Consider the following 17,759-nt stretch of genomic DNA (forward strand, 5'->3'; position numbering starts at 1 on the left):
TGAATTGTGCCTAGCCGGACTGCGGCACCTTTCAAAGTTTTTTTTTTTGGTCCCTTTTTAAAAATTTGTTCTTTAGATTCAATTATTTCTTGGTGTCCTTTCTATATATTCCATATACAAATCCTTTATTGCATAATGCATTTCAAACATCTTGCATTCTATGGCTTGTGTTTCCTCTATTTATGGTATCTTAATAAATAAAAATTATTAATTTAAAAATAAATAAATAAATAATTTTAATTTTGAGACACAGTCTCATTAAGTTTTCTAGGCTGACCTCAAACTTGTAATCCTCTTGCCTCAATCTCCCAAAGAACTGAGACTATATAGCACACTGCACCAGGCTTGCAAGATTTTTTTTTTTTTTTTGTGGTGCTGGAGATTGAACCCAGGGCCTAAGTGCATGCAAGGCAAGCACTCTACTAGCTGAGTTATTTTCCCATCCCACAAGATTGTTTTAATCTTTGAATATCAAGCAATGTAATTCATAATATTAACAGGTTAAGAGGAAACTCATGTTTATCTCAATAGTCACAGAGAAAGCCTTTGACAAAATCTAACTACCTGTTCCTGCTAAAAATCTCTCAGCAAATTAGGACTACAAAGAGACATCCTCAACCTGATGAAGGGAATCTCAAGAAACCTATAGTAAACATCATATTCAATATATAAAATTTAATGCGCGCTGGGGTTATGGCTCAGCAGTAGAATGCTCACTTAGTATGTTTGAGGTCCTGGGTTCAATCCTCAGCACCACATAAAAAAAAATAAATAAAATAAGGGTATTGTGTAAACTACAACTAAAAAATATTTTTAAAAAATTTTTTTAAATGCTTTTCTCCTAAGATCAAATACAAGGCAAGGGGTTCTCAATAATTTTTAAGACTGTAAAGGAGTCGGGGGAGAAAAAAAAATCATAAGGGAGTCCCAAAAAATAAAAAACTTGAGAACTATTAATCTAGAAGAAGGGAAAATTAATACAGGAAATAAAAATAAAGTAAGAGTAGAAAGATGCTTCCAACAGCCTCAAGCATTTCTGTATTCTTTGCAATGACTTAAAAAGACCTACATGATCTGTCCTCCTAATTTTATCTTGCCCACATTTTCTACCATTCTCCACTTGTTCACTTTGCTCCAATCACACTGATCTTACTATTCCCAAATGTGCCAAGCTCAGGTATATAGAGTGTAGAGTGCACTTGCTTTTTCTTCTGGCTGAAATAACTCACTCCCATACTCACCCTGTTTTTGTTTGTTTGGCTCCCTTGCTCCTTCAGGTGTCTGCTCAAATGTCACTCTTACAAGGTCTTTTCTGATCTAACATACTGAAAAATCAACTCTAGCCCTACCCAACCCCAATCAAGATACTCCTATTTTTTTTTGAACCAAGGATGGAATCCAGCAGTGGTTTACCACTGAGCCACATCTCTAGCCCCCCCCCTTTTTTTTTTTTACATTTTATTTAGAGACAGAGTCTCACTGAGTTGCCTATGGCCTTGCTAAGTTGCTGAGCCTAGCTTTGAACTCGCGATCCTTCTGCCACTGGGATTACAGGCATGTGCCACCATGCCTGGCTCAGATACTCCTCCTTGCCTGCTTTACCATCAGAGTATTTTTAGCATCTGCCATTTTATACATATGTTTATTTGTTTCCTCTTGTCTAGAATGTAAGCTCCATGAGAGTAGCATTCTATTGTGTTGGTGTGCTCCTTACTGTATCCTCCAAAAATAGAATGAATAGGATGTGGTACGAAGGGAGAGCTTTAGATAGGAGCAGGGATATCTGCAGAATAGCAGATTATGTAAGTATCAAAGCAGATAATTTGCTATATTTGGCAAGAAAAGAAGGTAGTTTTCTTCTGATTGCTTCTGTTTTCTCTTTGAATCAAAACCTATCAAACTTGGGGCCGGGGTTGAAGCTCAGTGGTAGAGTGCTTGCCCAACATGTGTGAGGTTCTGGGTTCGATCCTCAGCACCACATAAAACTAAATAAACAAAATAAAGGTATTGTGTCCATCTACAACTAAAAATATTTTTTAAAAAAAAACTGTCAAACTTAACATGTTTAAATTTATTTTTAATCTCCTCCTTCTTGCACAGCCCGCATCCAACCTATTAAATTCTGTTGAGTCTATCCTCTAAAATATATTCTGAATTCATCCATTTCTCTGCCTCTATAGCCTCTACCTTAGTTCAGGCTATTGCCATTTTTTTAAAAAATAGTTTTAGTTTTAGATGGGCACAATACTTTTATTGTTTATTTAGTTTTTTTAATGTGGTGCTGGGGATTAAACCCAGGGCCTCACACATGCTAGGCAAGCACTCTACCACTGAGCTACAACCTCAGCCCCTGCTAATTTTTTTTTTTATTGAGATGGGGTCTCACTGTGTTGGTCAGGTTGGTCTTGAATTCATGGGTTCAGTTGATCCTCCTGCCTCAGCCTCTCCATTAGCTGGAACTAACACCACCACACCTAGCTTACCACCAACTCTTGCCAGGACTATAGCAAAGCTTCCTTCTCTTACTATTTCCAACTTAATTTTTTACCCATTATTCCCCATCTAGCATTGAGAATGGTCTTCACAAAACAAAAATCAGGGCATATTCTATTCCTGCTTAATACCGCCCCCAATAGTGTCCAACTGTACTTAGAATAAAATCTAAACATTCACCATGGTCTAAAAAGCCCTTTATGTCCTGCCTCCTGAGTACCTCTTTTTTCCCAACTCATGCAAATCTCCCCTCACTCACATTGGCTTCTCATGTCCTTGAAAACCCAAAGAACTTTCCAACACTGGGAACTTTCTACTTGCCACATACTCTTATCAAAGTACACTCTTGCTTCTACTTGTCATGTATGTTACCCTTCAGAACTAGGGTAATCAACTTTATCTCAGTTTATCTAGGACTTTCCCAGCTTTATCATATAAGACCCCACAATCTAGGAACAGTTTAGTTCAACACCCTATTCTTAACTAAATATCCCTGCTGTGAAAATAAAATTTCCCTTCTATTAGTTTCTATTATTTTATGATTATTAGGGAGGGTTACAGGAGATTGAACCCAGAGTCGTTCTATCACTAATCTACACCCCCAGCCCTTTTTATTTCTTATTTGAGACAGGGTCTTGCTACATTGCTGAAACTGTCCTTGAATTTAAGATCTTCCTGCCTCAGTCTCCAAAGTCACCTGTCTTAAGATTATATCTTCTTGATCTCTGCAGCCCTAACATTTAGTACAATGACTGCAAAATTTTAGGCATACAATGTTGTTTATGCAAAAAATAATGAAGCCAGGCATGGTGATGCACACTTGTAATCCCAGTAACTCAGGAAGCAGAGGCAAGAAGATCCCAAGTTCAAAGCCAGCCTCAAGAAGTGAGGCCCAAAGCAACTTAGAAAGACCCTCTGGGGGGAAAAAAAGAGAAAGAAAGAGAGAGAGAGTGAGAGCATGTGCACCTGCGCACGCGAGTGCTGGAGGATGTGACTCAGTAATTTAGCACTCCCAGGTTCAATCCCTGGTACCAAAAAAAAAAAGAGAGAGAGAGAGAGAGAGAGAGAGAGAGAGAGAATGAAGAGCTGGGTATGTTGGCACAGGCCTGTAATCCAGATAACTCAAGAGGGTGAGGCAGAAGAATCATGGTTCAAGGCCTGCCTCAGCAACTTAGCATGACCCTATCTCAAAATAAAAAAATAAAAAGGGTTGGTTTTGTAGCTTTGTAGTGTGGTAAAGCACCCCTGGATTCAATCTTCAGTACCAAAAAAGAATGAAGAAACACAAATATATCATTGGGGAGCAGCATACCTCAGTGCCTTCTTGATCTTCTAGGGAAAATTCCATCAACACATTTGAAATCTCTGCTACCTGATCTTCAAGTTTTGGAATTTTATCTAATGTTGGAACTGTAGTAATGGGACTGCCCAGATATTTCATTTCACTTTCTGCAAACTTTCCATTGTCCTGTCAAGGATAACAACAATATTAAAACCTATTTAGACCTTTACCTTACACCATATAAAAAATTAACTGATCCATTTGTGGTGGTGTGCACCTGTAATTCCAGTGACTTGGGATACTGAGACAGGAGGATCATAAGTATAAAGCCAGCCTGGACAACTTAGATAGAACCTGTCTCAAAACATAAAAAGTGCCGTAGATAAAGCTCAGTGATAGAGTATCCCTTGGTCAATCCCAGTATAAAAAAAGTAAGTAAGTAAAAGATTTTATGCATTGAAGGACATTATCTTTATTTAAAGGATGTACATTTTGTTAAAAAAAATTTTTTTTTTTTAACTCAGAGCCTGGGAATACTAGGCAAACGTTCTAAGACTGAGCTATACCCCCAGTCCAAAGGATATTATTAAAAGAAAACCCAAAAAATGGGAGAAAATATTTGCAAATCATATATCCAACGAGGAATTAACATCAGAATATATAAAGTACTCCTAGAACTCAACAAAAACAAATAGGATTTGAATAGACATTTCAAAGAAGACATATACATAGCCTGACAGCATACCAAAAGATACTCAACATATTTAGCAGAGAAATCAAAATGTAAATCAAAAGGAGATACCACTTTATACCCATTAAAATAAGTATTATAAGGACAATAGGTGCTTATGCACTACAGGTAGGAATGTAAAGTGGTACAGTCACTATGAATAGTATGGCAGTTCTTCAAAAAACTAAATATATCCAGGTGTGGTGGTACATGCCTGTAAATCCAGTGGCTTGGGGCCAGCCTTAGCAACTTAGCAAGGACTAAGCAACTTAATGAGACCCTGTCTCAAAAAAAAGGGGGGGGGCTAGGGATGTAGCTCATTGGTTAAGCGCTCCTGGATTCAATCCCCAGTATCAAAAAAAAAAAAAAAGAATAAGGTACTGTCACCAGGCATGGTCCTTCAGTCATTCATGCCTGTAACCCAGTACTTGGGAGGCTGGGGTAGGAGTGATTGAGCCCAGGAGTTCAAACTTGGCCTGGGAAACACAGCAAGCCCTATCTCAAAGAAAGGAAAGAAAAGAAGCCAATCATGGCAGTGCATAACAACTGAGGTAGAAGGATCCCAAGTTTGAGATCAGCCTGGGCAATGTGACAAAACCTTTAGCAACTTAGCGAGACCCAATCCCAAAATAAAAACATTAAAAGGATTGAGGTTGTAGCTTGATGGTAAAATGCCCCAAAGTTCAATACCCAATATAAAAAAAAAATTAAAATAAAATGATTGAAGGAAATATAGCTCTTTCCTCTCTGTTCAAACTTGTCCACCCCTGTCTCACACAGCCAGATTAAAAAAAGTCAAGGGTCACAATCTGCTATCCTATAGCTCATAATACCCCAACCTACCCTTAATGATGATATTCAATGACTCACCAGCACAGAAGGGGAAGACATGTAAGGACCTCCTGATCTTTTAGGAAACCTCAGGTTCCTGGGTGTCTGCCACTCCAAGGCCTTAAAAGTGTTTTTATCCTGCATAAGAAAAACTATGTTGGCTGGAGGAAGAGACATACTAATTGGGCCCTGACAAAAACATTTTGTCTAATCAAACTATGAATAACCCTCATGAAACACATCAAATGTAATCATTAAATGTATACTCTGAAGATGCAAATAATGGTTTGAATTTGATGTCTGGCACCTAGATTTGCTTGTAGGATATTAATTTTATCATCACAAACAAAAGAATTGAGGAGTTGAGGAGAACCTGCTTGGGAAGAAGATGGTAAGATTTCAAAAAGTGTTTATAAGGCCAGGCACAATAGGCACACACCTGTAATCCCAGCAACTTGGGAGACTGACACAGAAGGACATTAAGTTCAAGGCTAGTCCGGGCAACTCTGCAAGATCCTGTCTCAAAAAAAAGTTTTCAAAAAAGTCTGGGTGTAAAACTCAGTATTATAATGCTTGCCTAGCACATGTAAGGCCCTGAGTTCAGTCTCCAGCACATTGCAGGGAAAAACTGATTATAAACTAGGCCTGGTGGCATACACCTATAGTACCAGATAATCGAGAGGCTGAGGCCCAAGAATCATTTGATCCAAGGAAGCATGCTTGGACAACATAGTGAGACTCAATCTCAAAAAAAAAAAAAAAAAAAGTGATTGATTATAAAGGGAGATTAGAAGGACAGTATTAAATCAATAAAAATCTGAATAGAACAGTCAAAAACATGAACATATCTTTGTCAGTGTAACAAAACAACAACTCTTTTATGCACAGTGACCCTGGGAGAAGGGATGGAAGGTAGTTTAGAAAAAAAAAAAAAAAAGGAAGGGGATTAATTACACAATTATTTTAGTGACTAGGTATCTAGGATAGGAAAATTTCAACATGGATCTGAAAGATGGTCAAAGGCTTAGATAGAAAAAACAATGACTTCTTCAGAATAGGGACTAAAGGGATATAGCTAGTGATATAACATGCTCTTAGCATAGTTCAGTCCTCAGCATTATCAATCCTTAGCACTAAAAATAAAGTGGTTGGGTGCAGTACCCTCATTTGTAATGTCAGCTACTTGGGAGTCTGAGGTAGGAAGATCACAGTTTGAGGTCACCTGGACAATTTAGGGAGATCTGGTCTCAAAATAAAAGAATTTTAGAGTTCTTGCCTAGCATAGCAAACCCCTAGGTTCAATTCTCAATCCACAAATTAGAAAATGATGATGATGATGATGATGATGATGATGAAGCCAGATGCAGTGGCACAAGCCTGTAATCTCATAGACTCAGGAGACCAAGGCAGAATTGTAAGTTTGAGGCCAGTCTCAGCAACTTAGACTCTGTCTCAAAATAAAAAATAAATAAATGGACTGGGATGTAACTCAGTGGTAAAGAACCCTGGGTTCAATCACAGTACCAAGTAAATAAATACCTATACAAATAAATAAAACTTCATGTAAAGAATCTTTGAGGGCTGGGGTTGTAGCTCAGTGTTGGAGCACTTGCCTGGCACATGTGAGGCACTGGGTTCAATCCTCAGCACCATATAGAAATAAATAAAATAAAGGTATTCTGTCTATCTATAACTAAAAAATATTTTAAAAAGAAAAGAATCTTTGAACAAGTTATGTATGTTATCACTATAAACGTTTTTCTTTTTTACTTTTAAGACGGGTCTTACTGAGTTGCTGAACTGGCCTCACACTTATAGTCCTCCTGTTTCAGTTATATGAGTAGCTAATATTGCAAACATTCACCACCGTACCCAGCTTAAGAAATAAATTCTTTACACAATGGTAACAACAATGTTTGTCCTTAATGTAATCAACGGAATATGAGTAATCAAGAACTCCTGCTATGGAAGATTTGGATTTAGGATTCTTGTTTTAACAGGGGGAAAAAAAAAATTACAAAGATTTTTCTCCACCTATGGTGATATAATTTGCTTGTCTAATATACTGAGATATAAATAGCTATAGGTCTCCCAAAACCAGTAAGTTACTTCTCTCAAAGGAATAAAATAATAATATAGAGCTGGGAAAGGTGGTGCATGCCTGTAATCTCAGCTAATCTGGAGACTGAGATAGGAGAATCCCAAATTCAAGGACAGTCTCAGCAATGTTGTAAATCGTTCAAAAAATTGTTTTCTTAGTACCTGTTGGAATGTTACATAATTTTTTTTAGCATCATTGTCAGAATTCCTATCTTCATCCCAGTGCCAGTGAAGACAAGATGAAACCAAACTACAGTTTCTTCGATAGTTATCACAACAAACTGTATAAACTGATGCATCAATGATTAATAACTCAACAAGTAATGCTCAATCACTGAGTCGATTTATTTTGGGAGGAAATGGACATATTGATAGATTCCTCCACTTTGAACTGCTTACAAAACTTGCATGGACTATGTATCACTTGTATGCATTGTGCTCTATCTGTTGATGCAGCGAATTATGGTAGTGCTGGCGTATCTTTGCTGATGTGTCACCAGTGTTGCAATTTTTCCTAAAGAGCTGTCAATGGACTTGGTGTCATGGCATTTCTGTATCCTCCTCCCTTCTACTAGTGATGGTCTAATTTTGGGGGCCAACAGAGGTGAGGCAAAGAACCTCACCCCCCCCACCACCGGCACCAAGGCCAAATCTGGGGGCCAACAGAGGTGAGGCAAAGAACCTCACCCTCTCCACTGGTGCATAGGCCTATCCACAGGTATGGTGGACCGGTAGTCAGTGGCGGGTATGATCCAATTGCAGTGGTATCAACCTAAGACAGGAGGCTGACGTCTAGAGTTCAGTTTTCCGATGACGGGTAAGAACCATATGTTGAATTGGACAAACCTAACAGGCACGTCCCTAGCCACATTGCTTGTTGCTTAATTTAACAGAAGGCGGGAGATGCTAAGAGCCACAGCCAAGTAATATGATGCATGGCATTTTTGGTTGAAAGGTGACAGCCAGCTAGCCATTGAGATGATATGATTATGTTAAGATTTGCATTCATATGGATATTGGACTCCTGCTGTTCACCTTGGCCTGCTCCAGGACTCCTGGAGAGTTCCCATTGGTTGGGGAAGTACAGTAGGAGGGAATTCCGGGGGAGGAACTTCCTCTGGTGTGTGTGTGGGGGGGGGGGGGTGCCGCGTGGGGGCGTTAAGGGGCATTGGCGGCATTTTCAAATAATAAAGGTTGTTCCTGCTTGAGTGGCTCGTGATTTTGTGTCTAGCCAGACTGCAGCACAGTATCATAATAATAATGAATAAATATAGAATAATGTGACTATATTTCCATTAAATACTCACATTTTCTTTATTTGCAGTTAAACTACACATTGCATCTTTCTTTTTATAGCCATGGTCCAAAGCATTGGGAGTGCTACAAAGCAGCTGTGCCTAAAAGACATTTTTTGCTGAGAACATCCAGCATCCTTGAGCCATGAGTTAATTTGAAACCCTCTGCATCCCCCCCAAGAAACAAACCCAAAAAAGAGATACTCACTGGGCTGCCTTTCATAGCATACTGGTGGTGATTCCTGTATATTAAAGCAAACAACTAGGTAAGCCCCAAACACCTCAAATTCTCTAATTATTCAATAGGTTGAGGCATCCAACTTTTTCCTTCCTTTCTTCCAACTAGCCCTAGTCCTAGCAGATAAGTCTCTTCCTATAACAATACATATTCTCTGTGGTAAATAGTAAGACCCAAGAAAAAGGCTCTCATTTCATGGGCATAACTACATCTAAAGAGGTGTACCAAAGATGCACAAGTTTATTTTACCTTTATTTCCTCCTCTCTCTTTTCTTTTCCTGAGGTATGGGGATCAAACCCAGGGACTAGGCAAGTGCTCTGCCCTGTGAGAAGTGCTATTATTACTTCCATGTTTTGTATAAAGAAACTGGGGTCCATTGAAATTAAGAAAGTTGTCCGTTATAGATAGTAATATTGCAATCTACTAGAATCCAGACACTCTCATTCTAGACCCTGTAACTTGTACTTTTAATTACTAAGACTTACACTTTTCACATGTAAATAGAAGCCAACTCATATGCACATGTACCATTTTCCTTTATTTTTGAAAGATAATTCTGACTCAGCTCAGGGTATAGCTCAGTGGTAGAGCACTTGTCTACCACTTGGCCCTGAGTTCAATCCCCCGCATAGTGGGGGGGGAAGTAATTCTGATTGTGTGTGATGGTTAAAATGAATAGCCTTCATTTAACACCACTATTTAGATCTAGAAAACTTAAAAGTTGTTCAAGTCCAGCATTGAGGCCTTGAAGCCTACTTATACCCAAAGTGAAATTCATACTATGTGGAATCTGCATAAGATAAAATCCCTATGAACAGTGCTGTAAGATTTTAAGCATGGGGTTCATTTAGCAACAGAACTTACATCCTAGCTAACTGTACTTCCTGAGGCCCTGAAGAATCCAAGTGACCTGAAATCAAATATGAAGAATCAGTAAGAGCCATTATTCTTGTCCATGCATCCTGTTTTCCCCTCTGATTTTCTTTGTTACCAGTATGCCACATTAATTTCAAAGGCTAAACTCTAGAACACAAAGCTCTTAACTGTTACCCATCTTATGGAACAAAATACCAGGGTACAAAATTCAATTTCATGGAAACTTAAAAATTTACATGTACTACTCAAAGAAAAAATACTGGGAAAGCTGGGAGAGCTGTGGCACACACCAGTAATCCCTGCAGCTCGCGAGGCTGAGGCAGAAGAACCACAAGTTCAAGACCAGCCTCAGCAACTTAGCAAGACCTTGACTCAAAAAAACAAAAAAGGGGCTGTAGCTGTAGCTCAGTGGCAGAGCACTTGCCTAGCATGCATGAGGCACTGGGTTCGATCCCCAGCACCACATAAAAATAAATGAAATAAAGGCATTCTGTCCATCTACAAATATAAAAACTTTAAAAAACAAACAAAACAAAACAGAAAACCTCTGAAATAGTGATGGAGTTTTTTTTATTCATGAGTAGAAAAGAAAGGTTATTATGCAGGAAATCCAAAATTAGAGGAAATGCTAGAATGATTGAGTAATGAAGCATTTTTAGGGGTATAGACCTATAGAAGCATAAGAATTAACTGACAAAGTGTTTATTTATGCTGATTTCTTTGCCTCTGATGAAATTAAACCAAGAAACAAAACTTTTCTGGACTTTCTTTTATACCACTAATCTGTCAATAAAATATATTTCCTTTTATCTAACTTTTTCAAATGTAGAATGTTATTGTTTTTATTAGTGTTCCTATTAGTGTTATTCTTTTTCTTTTCTCATTGGCTTAATTATTCACCTCAAACTCTCTAATTAAATTTGGCACAGTAACACACGCCTATAATCCCAGCTACACAGGAGGCTAAGGCAGAAGGATTGCAAATTTGAAGCCAGACCAGGCAACTTAGTGAGGCCCTGCCTTAAAATAAAGCAAAAAAGGGCTGAGGATGTTGCTTGGTCTCTGCAGATGTACCCAGAGGCATTCAAAGTGCAGTCTTATTAAAAAAAAAAAAAAAAATCCTTGCCAGGTGCAATGGCACAATCCTGTAATCCCAGCAACTCAGGAGGCTGACTCAGGCAGATTACAACTTCAAAACCAGCCTCAGTAACTTAGCAAGGCCCTAAAAACTTAGTGAGGCCCTGTCTCAAAATAAAAACTAAAAAGCACTAGGGGTATTGCTCAGTGGTTAAGCACCCCAGAGTTGAATTCCTGGTACTTCCTGGAACCAAAAAAAAAAAAAAAAATCCTCTAATTACTCTCAAAATTCCAATTCTTCAGGTAGATTGTCTACCTACTTTCACCATCTTCCATTTCTATCATACTTCCCTGTCTTCTCCCTTAAATTATTCTTCCCTTTGAGGCCTTTACCTCCCTTTTCCCTACCAGTTTCATCAAGGTCTGCAGAAGTGGTAAGGTAAGTGGCAGACATCTCTCCACTGCTGAAATTCGTAAGATCAAGGCAACGTTTTGGAGTTCCTCTGTTGAGACATAATAGTACATCAAGATTCCCATTAGGTTGTAATATCTTGAAAGGCAAAGATCCTTCATTTGAAATACCTCTCAATGACCATCACAAAAATCTAAAAAGTATCTAATTGCTTTCTGGAAATATCAGACTTCATTGAGAAAAATCTCTCAATTTTTCTCTATTCCATCATGTGCCTCATTTTCTCTTCATCAAGATATTGAGACAGGATTTAAAAAAAAAAATTAATGAGGCCCAAAGTTTATTAACTGAGTGAAATCTTGAATCCATATCCTCTACCCAGTTTATGATGAATACATAGATTTGATTTTTTCCTCCAGTCTCTAGTACTTTTCAAATACTTCTCCTTATTTGCTAGTGAGGCATAAAAACATCATGACAGTTTTTGGTTTTTTTGTTTTGTTTTAGTTTTTGGTGGTGCTAGGGATGGAACCCAGATGACCAGAATTTAAAGTACAAGAACAATAACATTAATATTAATGCTAATAAAGCAGCCAATTCATAACAGAATATTTTCAGACTTTACCCAGTCATTACATTATTTGATTCTCACAAGATCCTGTGAGAGGGGGCTGGGATACAGCTCAGCTGGTAGAATGTTTGCCTCGATGCACAAAGCCCTGGGTTCAACTCACAACACCACACACACACACAAAAAAACAAGATCCTAGTGAGATAGTTTTACACAGAAAAGCAGCCTGAGATTCAAAAGGGTCACACAGTCAACAGTGGAGCTGGGACCTAAATCCTGATCTTTGAGCTAGGATAATTAAACAAACAAGCCTGTTTGTAAAGCAAAGGAGATAAGATATAGAAATAAAAGTGGGTTTACCCAGACAAAATGCTTAGATTTGCAGAATCGCCAAGGAGTTTGTCCATTGGGAGACCTGGACAGATGGTAAAGGAAGAGTCTCTCTCCAGGAGCAGGTGTAACATCTTCCTCTGATTGGACCTAAAACTGGGTCCTGAGCAAGACCTTCCCTCTTCTTTTGAGGATGAAAAGAGTTCTGTAGACATGGTCTCTGAATCTTCACAAATGGGAGGAGGGTGGGGGACAAAACAAAACACCTTGCTAGGAGAACATCACAGACCGTTCAGCTTTTCCAACACCCTCCACCCTATCCAGCCCAGTGGATTGGCAAAAGGGGATGGGAGGCTTTCCGAAGAGTGAATCACAACTCAGTTTTAAGTTTAAATCGCACTTGACAAGGCCTTTTTGTTGAAATTTTAATTTACCGAGGATGCGCAATCTGAGGACTTTAAAGGTGGGATGAAGAGAGAGCTTTGATTTGTTTGGGGCCACACAGCTTCACACTTCTAACCGGAAGAAACTCGGGACTCCTAACTCGCGATAATGCCCATTCGGCCTGAACAGACCCTACCAGAAAAACCAGGTCTCAGTGACCCTGTGGTAGAAACCGCTAGTGCTTACGTCGAGTCAGACTTACTTTCAGGAGAAAGGAAAGTGGGCAGTGACTGGATACAAGCGAAGATTCGAGAGAACGATAGGAAAATCTGAGGAAAACAGCCAGTAAACCGGACTACCTACGGGTTCTGCTTCTCGCTCGACTCGACAGGATGAGGACAGGTTCTAGCAACTTCTCTCCGTAGCAGGGGAAGGTTTAGCTCGAGTAAATACCAACAGCCCCAGGCTGGATCATTCAAATCTTCCGCCCACCCAGCAACCTATCCCGGACCGCCTGTAAGTTGCGTCAGCCAATCGTCGCACGCCTTCAAGACTCCACCCTTTCCATCACAGCCAATAGTTTTGCTCATCCATCACCCGGAGGCGTGAGCTTTCTCTGGAAGTGGCCATATTTGTCCCGCCCCAGAGCCACAGCAAGAAAAGCAATTGGCCCATCAGCGTTCGCAAAGCTGCTAAGTAAGCTTTGCCTTGCTAGGAACTCAGCGCACCATTGGCTCTACCTCTGGCCAATCGCCACACCCTCCCCGTACTCACTATTCCCTAGACCCCGCGAACCCCGGGAGATTTAAATTGCGGCTCGCTAGCGATGACCGTTCGCTTAAGCTAATACTATGAAAGATTAATTTGAGTGGAAGTGTTTATTTTTCCTTGCTTCTTTCTTGTATCGTTTCTCTTTGGTTTTACTAGCCTTCCGCTGAAGATGGAACATTTGCCGCCAGGGCGGCGGATGTTGGGGCGTGACAGGTGTGTTTATGTTAAGCGGCATTGGTCCTTTCTGAGAGCTTTCCTTGTTATCCGATTTTAGTGCACAGCATCTCAGAGATACTAGGTGGGTAGATAGAAAATCCTTTTTAGAGAAAGAAATTGAATCATCTCCTTTAATTCTTACCACAGCCCAAAGGACCTTAAATTTTGTCAGTTTATGAAAGTTTAAATATTGACAAGGTAATATTTTGAAAAAAAATATCTTACTTATTTATTTTGCGGTGGCAAGAATTGAACCTAGAGTACGCTTAGGAGAGCCCTGTATCAGTGAGCTCCACTCCCCAGCTCTGGAAATTCGTAATATTAGGGATTTACATTTAAACAATCCTGTTAGGGTTGGGGTAGGTATTGATGAGACAAAATTGGTCAGGAATGTTGGACGATGGTGTGGGTGGAGATGTCCATTATTTTAGTGCTTAATATTTAATGTGTATACTAATCACCTGGGGATACTCTTAAAATGCAGATTCTGATTCAGTGGATCTGGATTTTAGCCCGAGGTTCTGCACTTCTAACAAGTTCCCAGCTAATGTTGATGTCTCTGGTCCCAGGACCATATTTTTAGTAGCAAGGCATTGTGTTATACTTTTTACTTCAGCGTATATTTGAAATTTTTCATAATTAAAAATTGTTTAAAACGTAGACCCCTAAAATGAAGATTCAATAGGTATAGAGTGGGGCCCAGGAATTATCAAGGCCACCAGGTGCCACCCATGCAGATGGTTAGCAGACCACACTTTGAGGGGAAAAAAAAAGTCAGAAATACAAATTTTAGCCAGGAGTGATGGCGTATATACCTGTAATCCCAGCAATTCAGCATGCTAAGGCAGGAAAATGGCAAGTTCTTAGACCAGCCTCAACAACTTTAAAAAAACCCGTCTCAAAAAACAAATGTAGGGCTGGGGCTGAGCAGTAGTGAGCTTGCCTGGCATGTGTGAGGCACTGGGTTCAATTCTCAGCACCATATATAAATAAATTAAATAAAGGTCCATCAACAACTAAAAAAAAATCTTTAAATATTAAAAAGGGCTGGGATGTAGCTTAGTGGCAAAGCGTCTGCCTTGCATTTGCAAAGCCCTGGGTTTGATCCCCAGTTCCAAAAATAAATAAATACAGAAAGAAAGAAAGCTCGCTCAGAGGTAAAGACCCCTGGGTTAAATCCCCACTATCAAAGAAAAAAAATATGTAAACTTCACCTGATATCAGGATCTTAGTGTTAATAGTGGCTGAGAGGTGCAAACTAGTCAGCTGGTTTTTATCTGAATCCCTTTTCATCTGTAGAAATTGCTTCACCAGAAAAGAGGTGTGTGAAGAGTCTCTGTTCTCTAGAATAGAGATGGTAAGTGTGGCAGTCAGCACAGAGCCTTGTCATGCCAGGTAAGCTTGAAAGTCAGGCTGGGGAGTAAGGGAGTGTGGAATACATTGATTTCTGTCTTAATGACTATAATCACACTTTGTGGGTCACTGTATGCTTTCCTGCAGGTGGGAAGTAGAGACAGATGAAGTTGTCTTGCAGAGGAGGCAAAAGCAGATAGATTATGGCAAGTGCACACCTGGTTACCGGTGCTTTCTACAGCAGGTCCCCAAGTGAGTATAGTTGTGGGTGGTCACAAGAGTATCAACCAATGGTTCAATGTCAGGTGATAGAGGGATGAGAGAATCTGAGTGCTCTGACAATGTTGCGGTATTATTAATTCTCCTGTAATATAGTCCCAAAATAGGTTTCTGAGATTTTTTCTCAAAGAGAAAACGTTGTACTTCGCCTATAAGGCCTTCTACAGCTTTATCCGTTTCCTAATGAGGTTGTTTTCCTCCCTAAAATTTTGACCAACACCCCATGCCTCCAGCCAAGCTGGCTAATTGAAACATACTTGACAAATTATGTTTATATGTATACATACCAAAAAATGTGAAAACATAGGAGGTATTTTATTTTAAAGATATGTCATATATTGTCTTGTATGTTAACTTAGAGGAAGTTATATGTAATTTACCCTTTTAGGAGAATATTAGGGAGGTGTGAAGTTTGGTGCTTAATCTGATTTGAAGATTTTTTGTTGGATTGAAGGTATTGCTTCTACATCTATCCTGGTAATTCTCTATCTAGACTCCTGATTTGTTGTAATAAGCAGGGAGCTGTGTCCTTTCACTTTGACTTCCATCTGATCCATATTTATTGTTGCCAGGGCACAGAGACAGCCAGGGCTTCACCCTCAAACACCAAACAAGAACAGGAGATACAGCCGTCGTTCCTGGGATGCCCAGATCAGGCAATGGAGAAGAGCCCTACATACCTGGGACCCCCCCAGCCAGCCTCTACAGGGCAGGGGGGCTCAGGGGTATGTTCACTATTACTGGTTCTTTCTATGAGTGGTGGGCCACACCTTACTTCTCCTGACTTTGAAAAGGGTTAGATTCTACTAGGTAGAAAGGGAAAATGGTCTGCATGAATGTATGATCTCTTACTCTGCTTCCTCCATAGGCAGGGAATGCAGAGCCCCTTAGAGCTGATGGATTCTACCCCTTTGGATAACCTTCTGGGTGACTGGGTCCAACCCTTGGAGAATCTGGATGAATGCAAGAAAGGGGCCCAGGTAGTATCCTATACCAAAAGTGAAAGGAGTGGAGTCAAAGATGGGGGTCTGACCCATGATGTCAGATGGGGTTTGAAGAAGTGGCCCAAGGACAAATGAAGGAAGTGAAGCAGGAAAAAAAATAGCAGAACATGAGTGAAAAAACTTGACAACTAAAAGTGGCATAAATAGATTTAATTATGGACAGGAGTATTGGGCTGCACTGGAAGGCTATTTTCTTCTTGATGAAAGAGGATGTAACCTTCCTTTGAAATGAGACCTGAAAACTAACTTGCAGTGATGTGTGTGTTTTCTGTTTTTTTCAATGTTTTACAAATAGTAATGCCAACTTCTTTTACGCAACTATTCAACTTTAGTAAACATGGTTCGTAATAAAAAGCGGAACAATCTAGTAATGAAGAACAAGGACTACAGTCTCAGGCTTTTGGTTACAACCTTTACCTACCACATAGGCAGTAAACCCCTCAGGAGGTTTCATTTACCAAAATAAGATTTTTAAATTTTATTTACTTATTTTTATGTGGTGCTGAGGATTGAACCCAGTGTCTCACGAATGTTAGGCAAGTGCTCTACCACTGAGCTACAACCCCAGCCCCAAAATAAGATTTTTTTTTCATTTAGTGATTGTAAGAAAAAAAAATGTGAATGCATATTTATTTAAAGTGTGTAGCACAGTGCCTAGCACATAATATGGGTAATTATAGGTAAATATATATTCCTACATTATGGCTCCTGCCTCTGCTCCTTCTCTTTGCCAAGGAGAAATGATATGCAGTGAAAAAAAAAATCTATCTACTCCCATTTTCTTAACTAATACCTCACTTTTCCTCTACTTTTGCAGTTTCTAGACTTGGTTCCTCTGTCCTCCCCTTCCAAGCTCAATGTTGAAGATCCCGAAGATCCCCAAGAATGATTCTGCTTTCTAGCCAATCACAGGATCACAGCTATTTACTTGTCCCAGACTTGAGTACGGCACAAAATGTTTAGAAAAAAACAGATGTCCTTCAGGGGGCTTGCTGTTAAATGTTAATAGTGAAGTTAATTACATTACTACTTTTTAACCAATTCAAAAATCTAAAACTCTGTCCTACAAAGAGATCACAAAATGAAGGCATTAAAAACTCTCCCCCCCCCTTTTTTTTTTGGCTTATCTCACTGATGCTGACATTCAAATTTTCAAATTTACAGAAAAGCTAGAAACCCAATCTCTCACCTACTTTCGTCTACATTCAGTCTCTTTAAAAAGGACACAAACTTTGGCTGAGGTGGGAGGTGGTGGTAGTGGCTGAGACTTAACAAAAAGGTGGTTTCCTTTTCCTGAAGAGGAAATATAGCGCCCGTCAACACCATCTGCTCGTTTCCTCGTTTCCTCCCTTTCTGTCTTAAAGAGAGTCGTCCAGCTGTAACCACCGTACTTCCCCCCCTCTCACCCCCCCCCGCCCCGCAAGCAACTGAACCGCCTATGATGTCATAATCACAACCCCATTACCTCATCCTGCTGGGGGGGGTGCGTAAAGGGAGGAGAGGAGGTGAACGGCCA

General features: G+C 39.7%; 2 protein-coding genes and 1 non-coding gene across 9 annotated transcripts in view; 2 read left to right on the forward strand and 1 right to left on the reverse strand.

The window, feature by feature from the left end:
- Positions 1-13,121, reverse strand: part of Cdc25c (cell division cycle 25C) — a 29,303-nt gene extending 16,182 nt beyond the window's left edge. For 5 of the 7 annotated variants that reach the window (XR_013437467.1, XM_040272048.2, XM_078045847.1 and 2 more), the window contains exons 1-8: positions 12,883-13,121; positions 12,267-12,462; positions 11,332-11,426; positions 9,835-9,880; positions 8,940-8,973; positions 8,744-8,833; positions 5,376-5,474; positions 3,806-3,961 (exon numbers count right to left, since the gene is read on the reverse strand). Coding sequence is in view for 6 of the 7 variants with exons in the window: in XM_040272048.2 (XP_040127982.1) it covers positions 3,806-3,961; positions 5,376-5,474; positions 8,744-8,833; positions 8,940-8,973; positions 9,835-9,880; positions 11,332-11,426; positions 12,267-12,451 (705 nt within the window). In the remaining variant the exon portion in view is untranslated. The remainder of the gene's footprint in view (positions 1-3,805; positions 3,962-5,375; positions 5,475-8,743; positions 8,834-8,939; positions 8,974-9,834; positions 9,881-11,331; positions 11,427-12,266; positions 12,463-12,882) is intronic. The other 2 variants (XM_078045853.1, XM_078045857.1) reach the window with 2 other exon arrangements.
- Positions 10,240-10,312, forward strand: Trnaa-agc (transfer RNA alanine (anticodon AGC)). Its single transcript has one exon. It is a non-coding gene; the product is annotated as a tRNA-Ala (tRNA).
- A 321-nt stretch (positions 13,122-13,442) lies between the features above and the next one.
- On the forward strand, positions 13,443-16,420 carry LOC101960488 (oocyte-specific histone RNA stem-loop-binding protein 2). Its single transcript, XM_040272062.2, has 5 exons — positions 13,443-13,604; positions 14,907-15,002; positions 15,108-15,212; positions 15,812-15,964; positions 16,108-16,420. The coding sequence occupies exons 1-5, from the start codon at positions 13,561-13,563 to the stop codon at positions 16,316-16,318; spliced, it is 609 nt and encodes a 202-aa protein (XP_040127996.1). The 5' UTR covers positions 13,443-13,560; the 3' UTR covers positions 16,319-16,420.
- Positions 16,421-17,759: the final 1,339 nt, after the last annotated feature.

The sequence above is a fragment of the Ictidomys tridecemlineatus genome, chromosome 1, assembly GCF_052094955.1.
Source record: "Ictidomys tridecemlineatus isolate mIctTri1 chromosome 1, mIctTri1.hap1, whole genome shotgun sequence".
NCBI lineage: Eukaryota > Metazoa > Chordata > Mammalia > Rodentia > Sciuridae > Ictidomys > Ictidomys tridecemlineatus.

Bases quoted from the DNA above. Each gene is read 5' to 3' on its own strand.
- LOC101960488 (XM_040272062.2), top strand. From the start codon at position 13,561: ATGGAACATTTGCCGCCAGGGCGGCGGATGTTGGGGCGTGACAG. The intron at 15,213-15,811 runs GTGAGTATAGTT...TATTGTTGCCAG, and splicing joins TTTCTACAGCAGGTCCCCAA to GGCACAGAGACAGCCAGGGC. The intron at 15,965-16,107 runs GTATGTTCACTA...CTTCCTCCATAG, and splicing joins CAGGGCAGGGGGGCTCAGGG to GCAGGGAATGCAGAGCCCCT.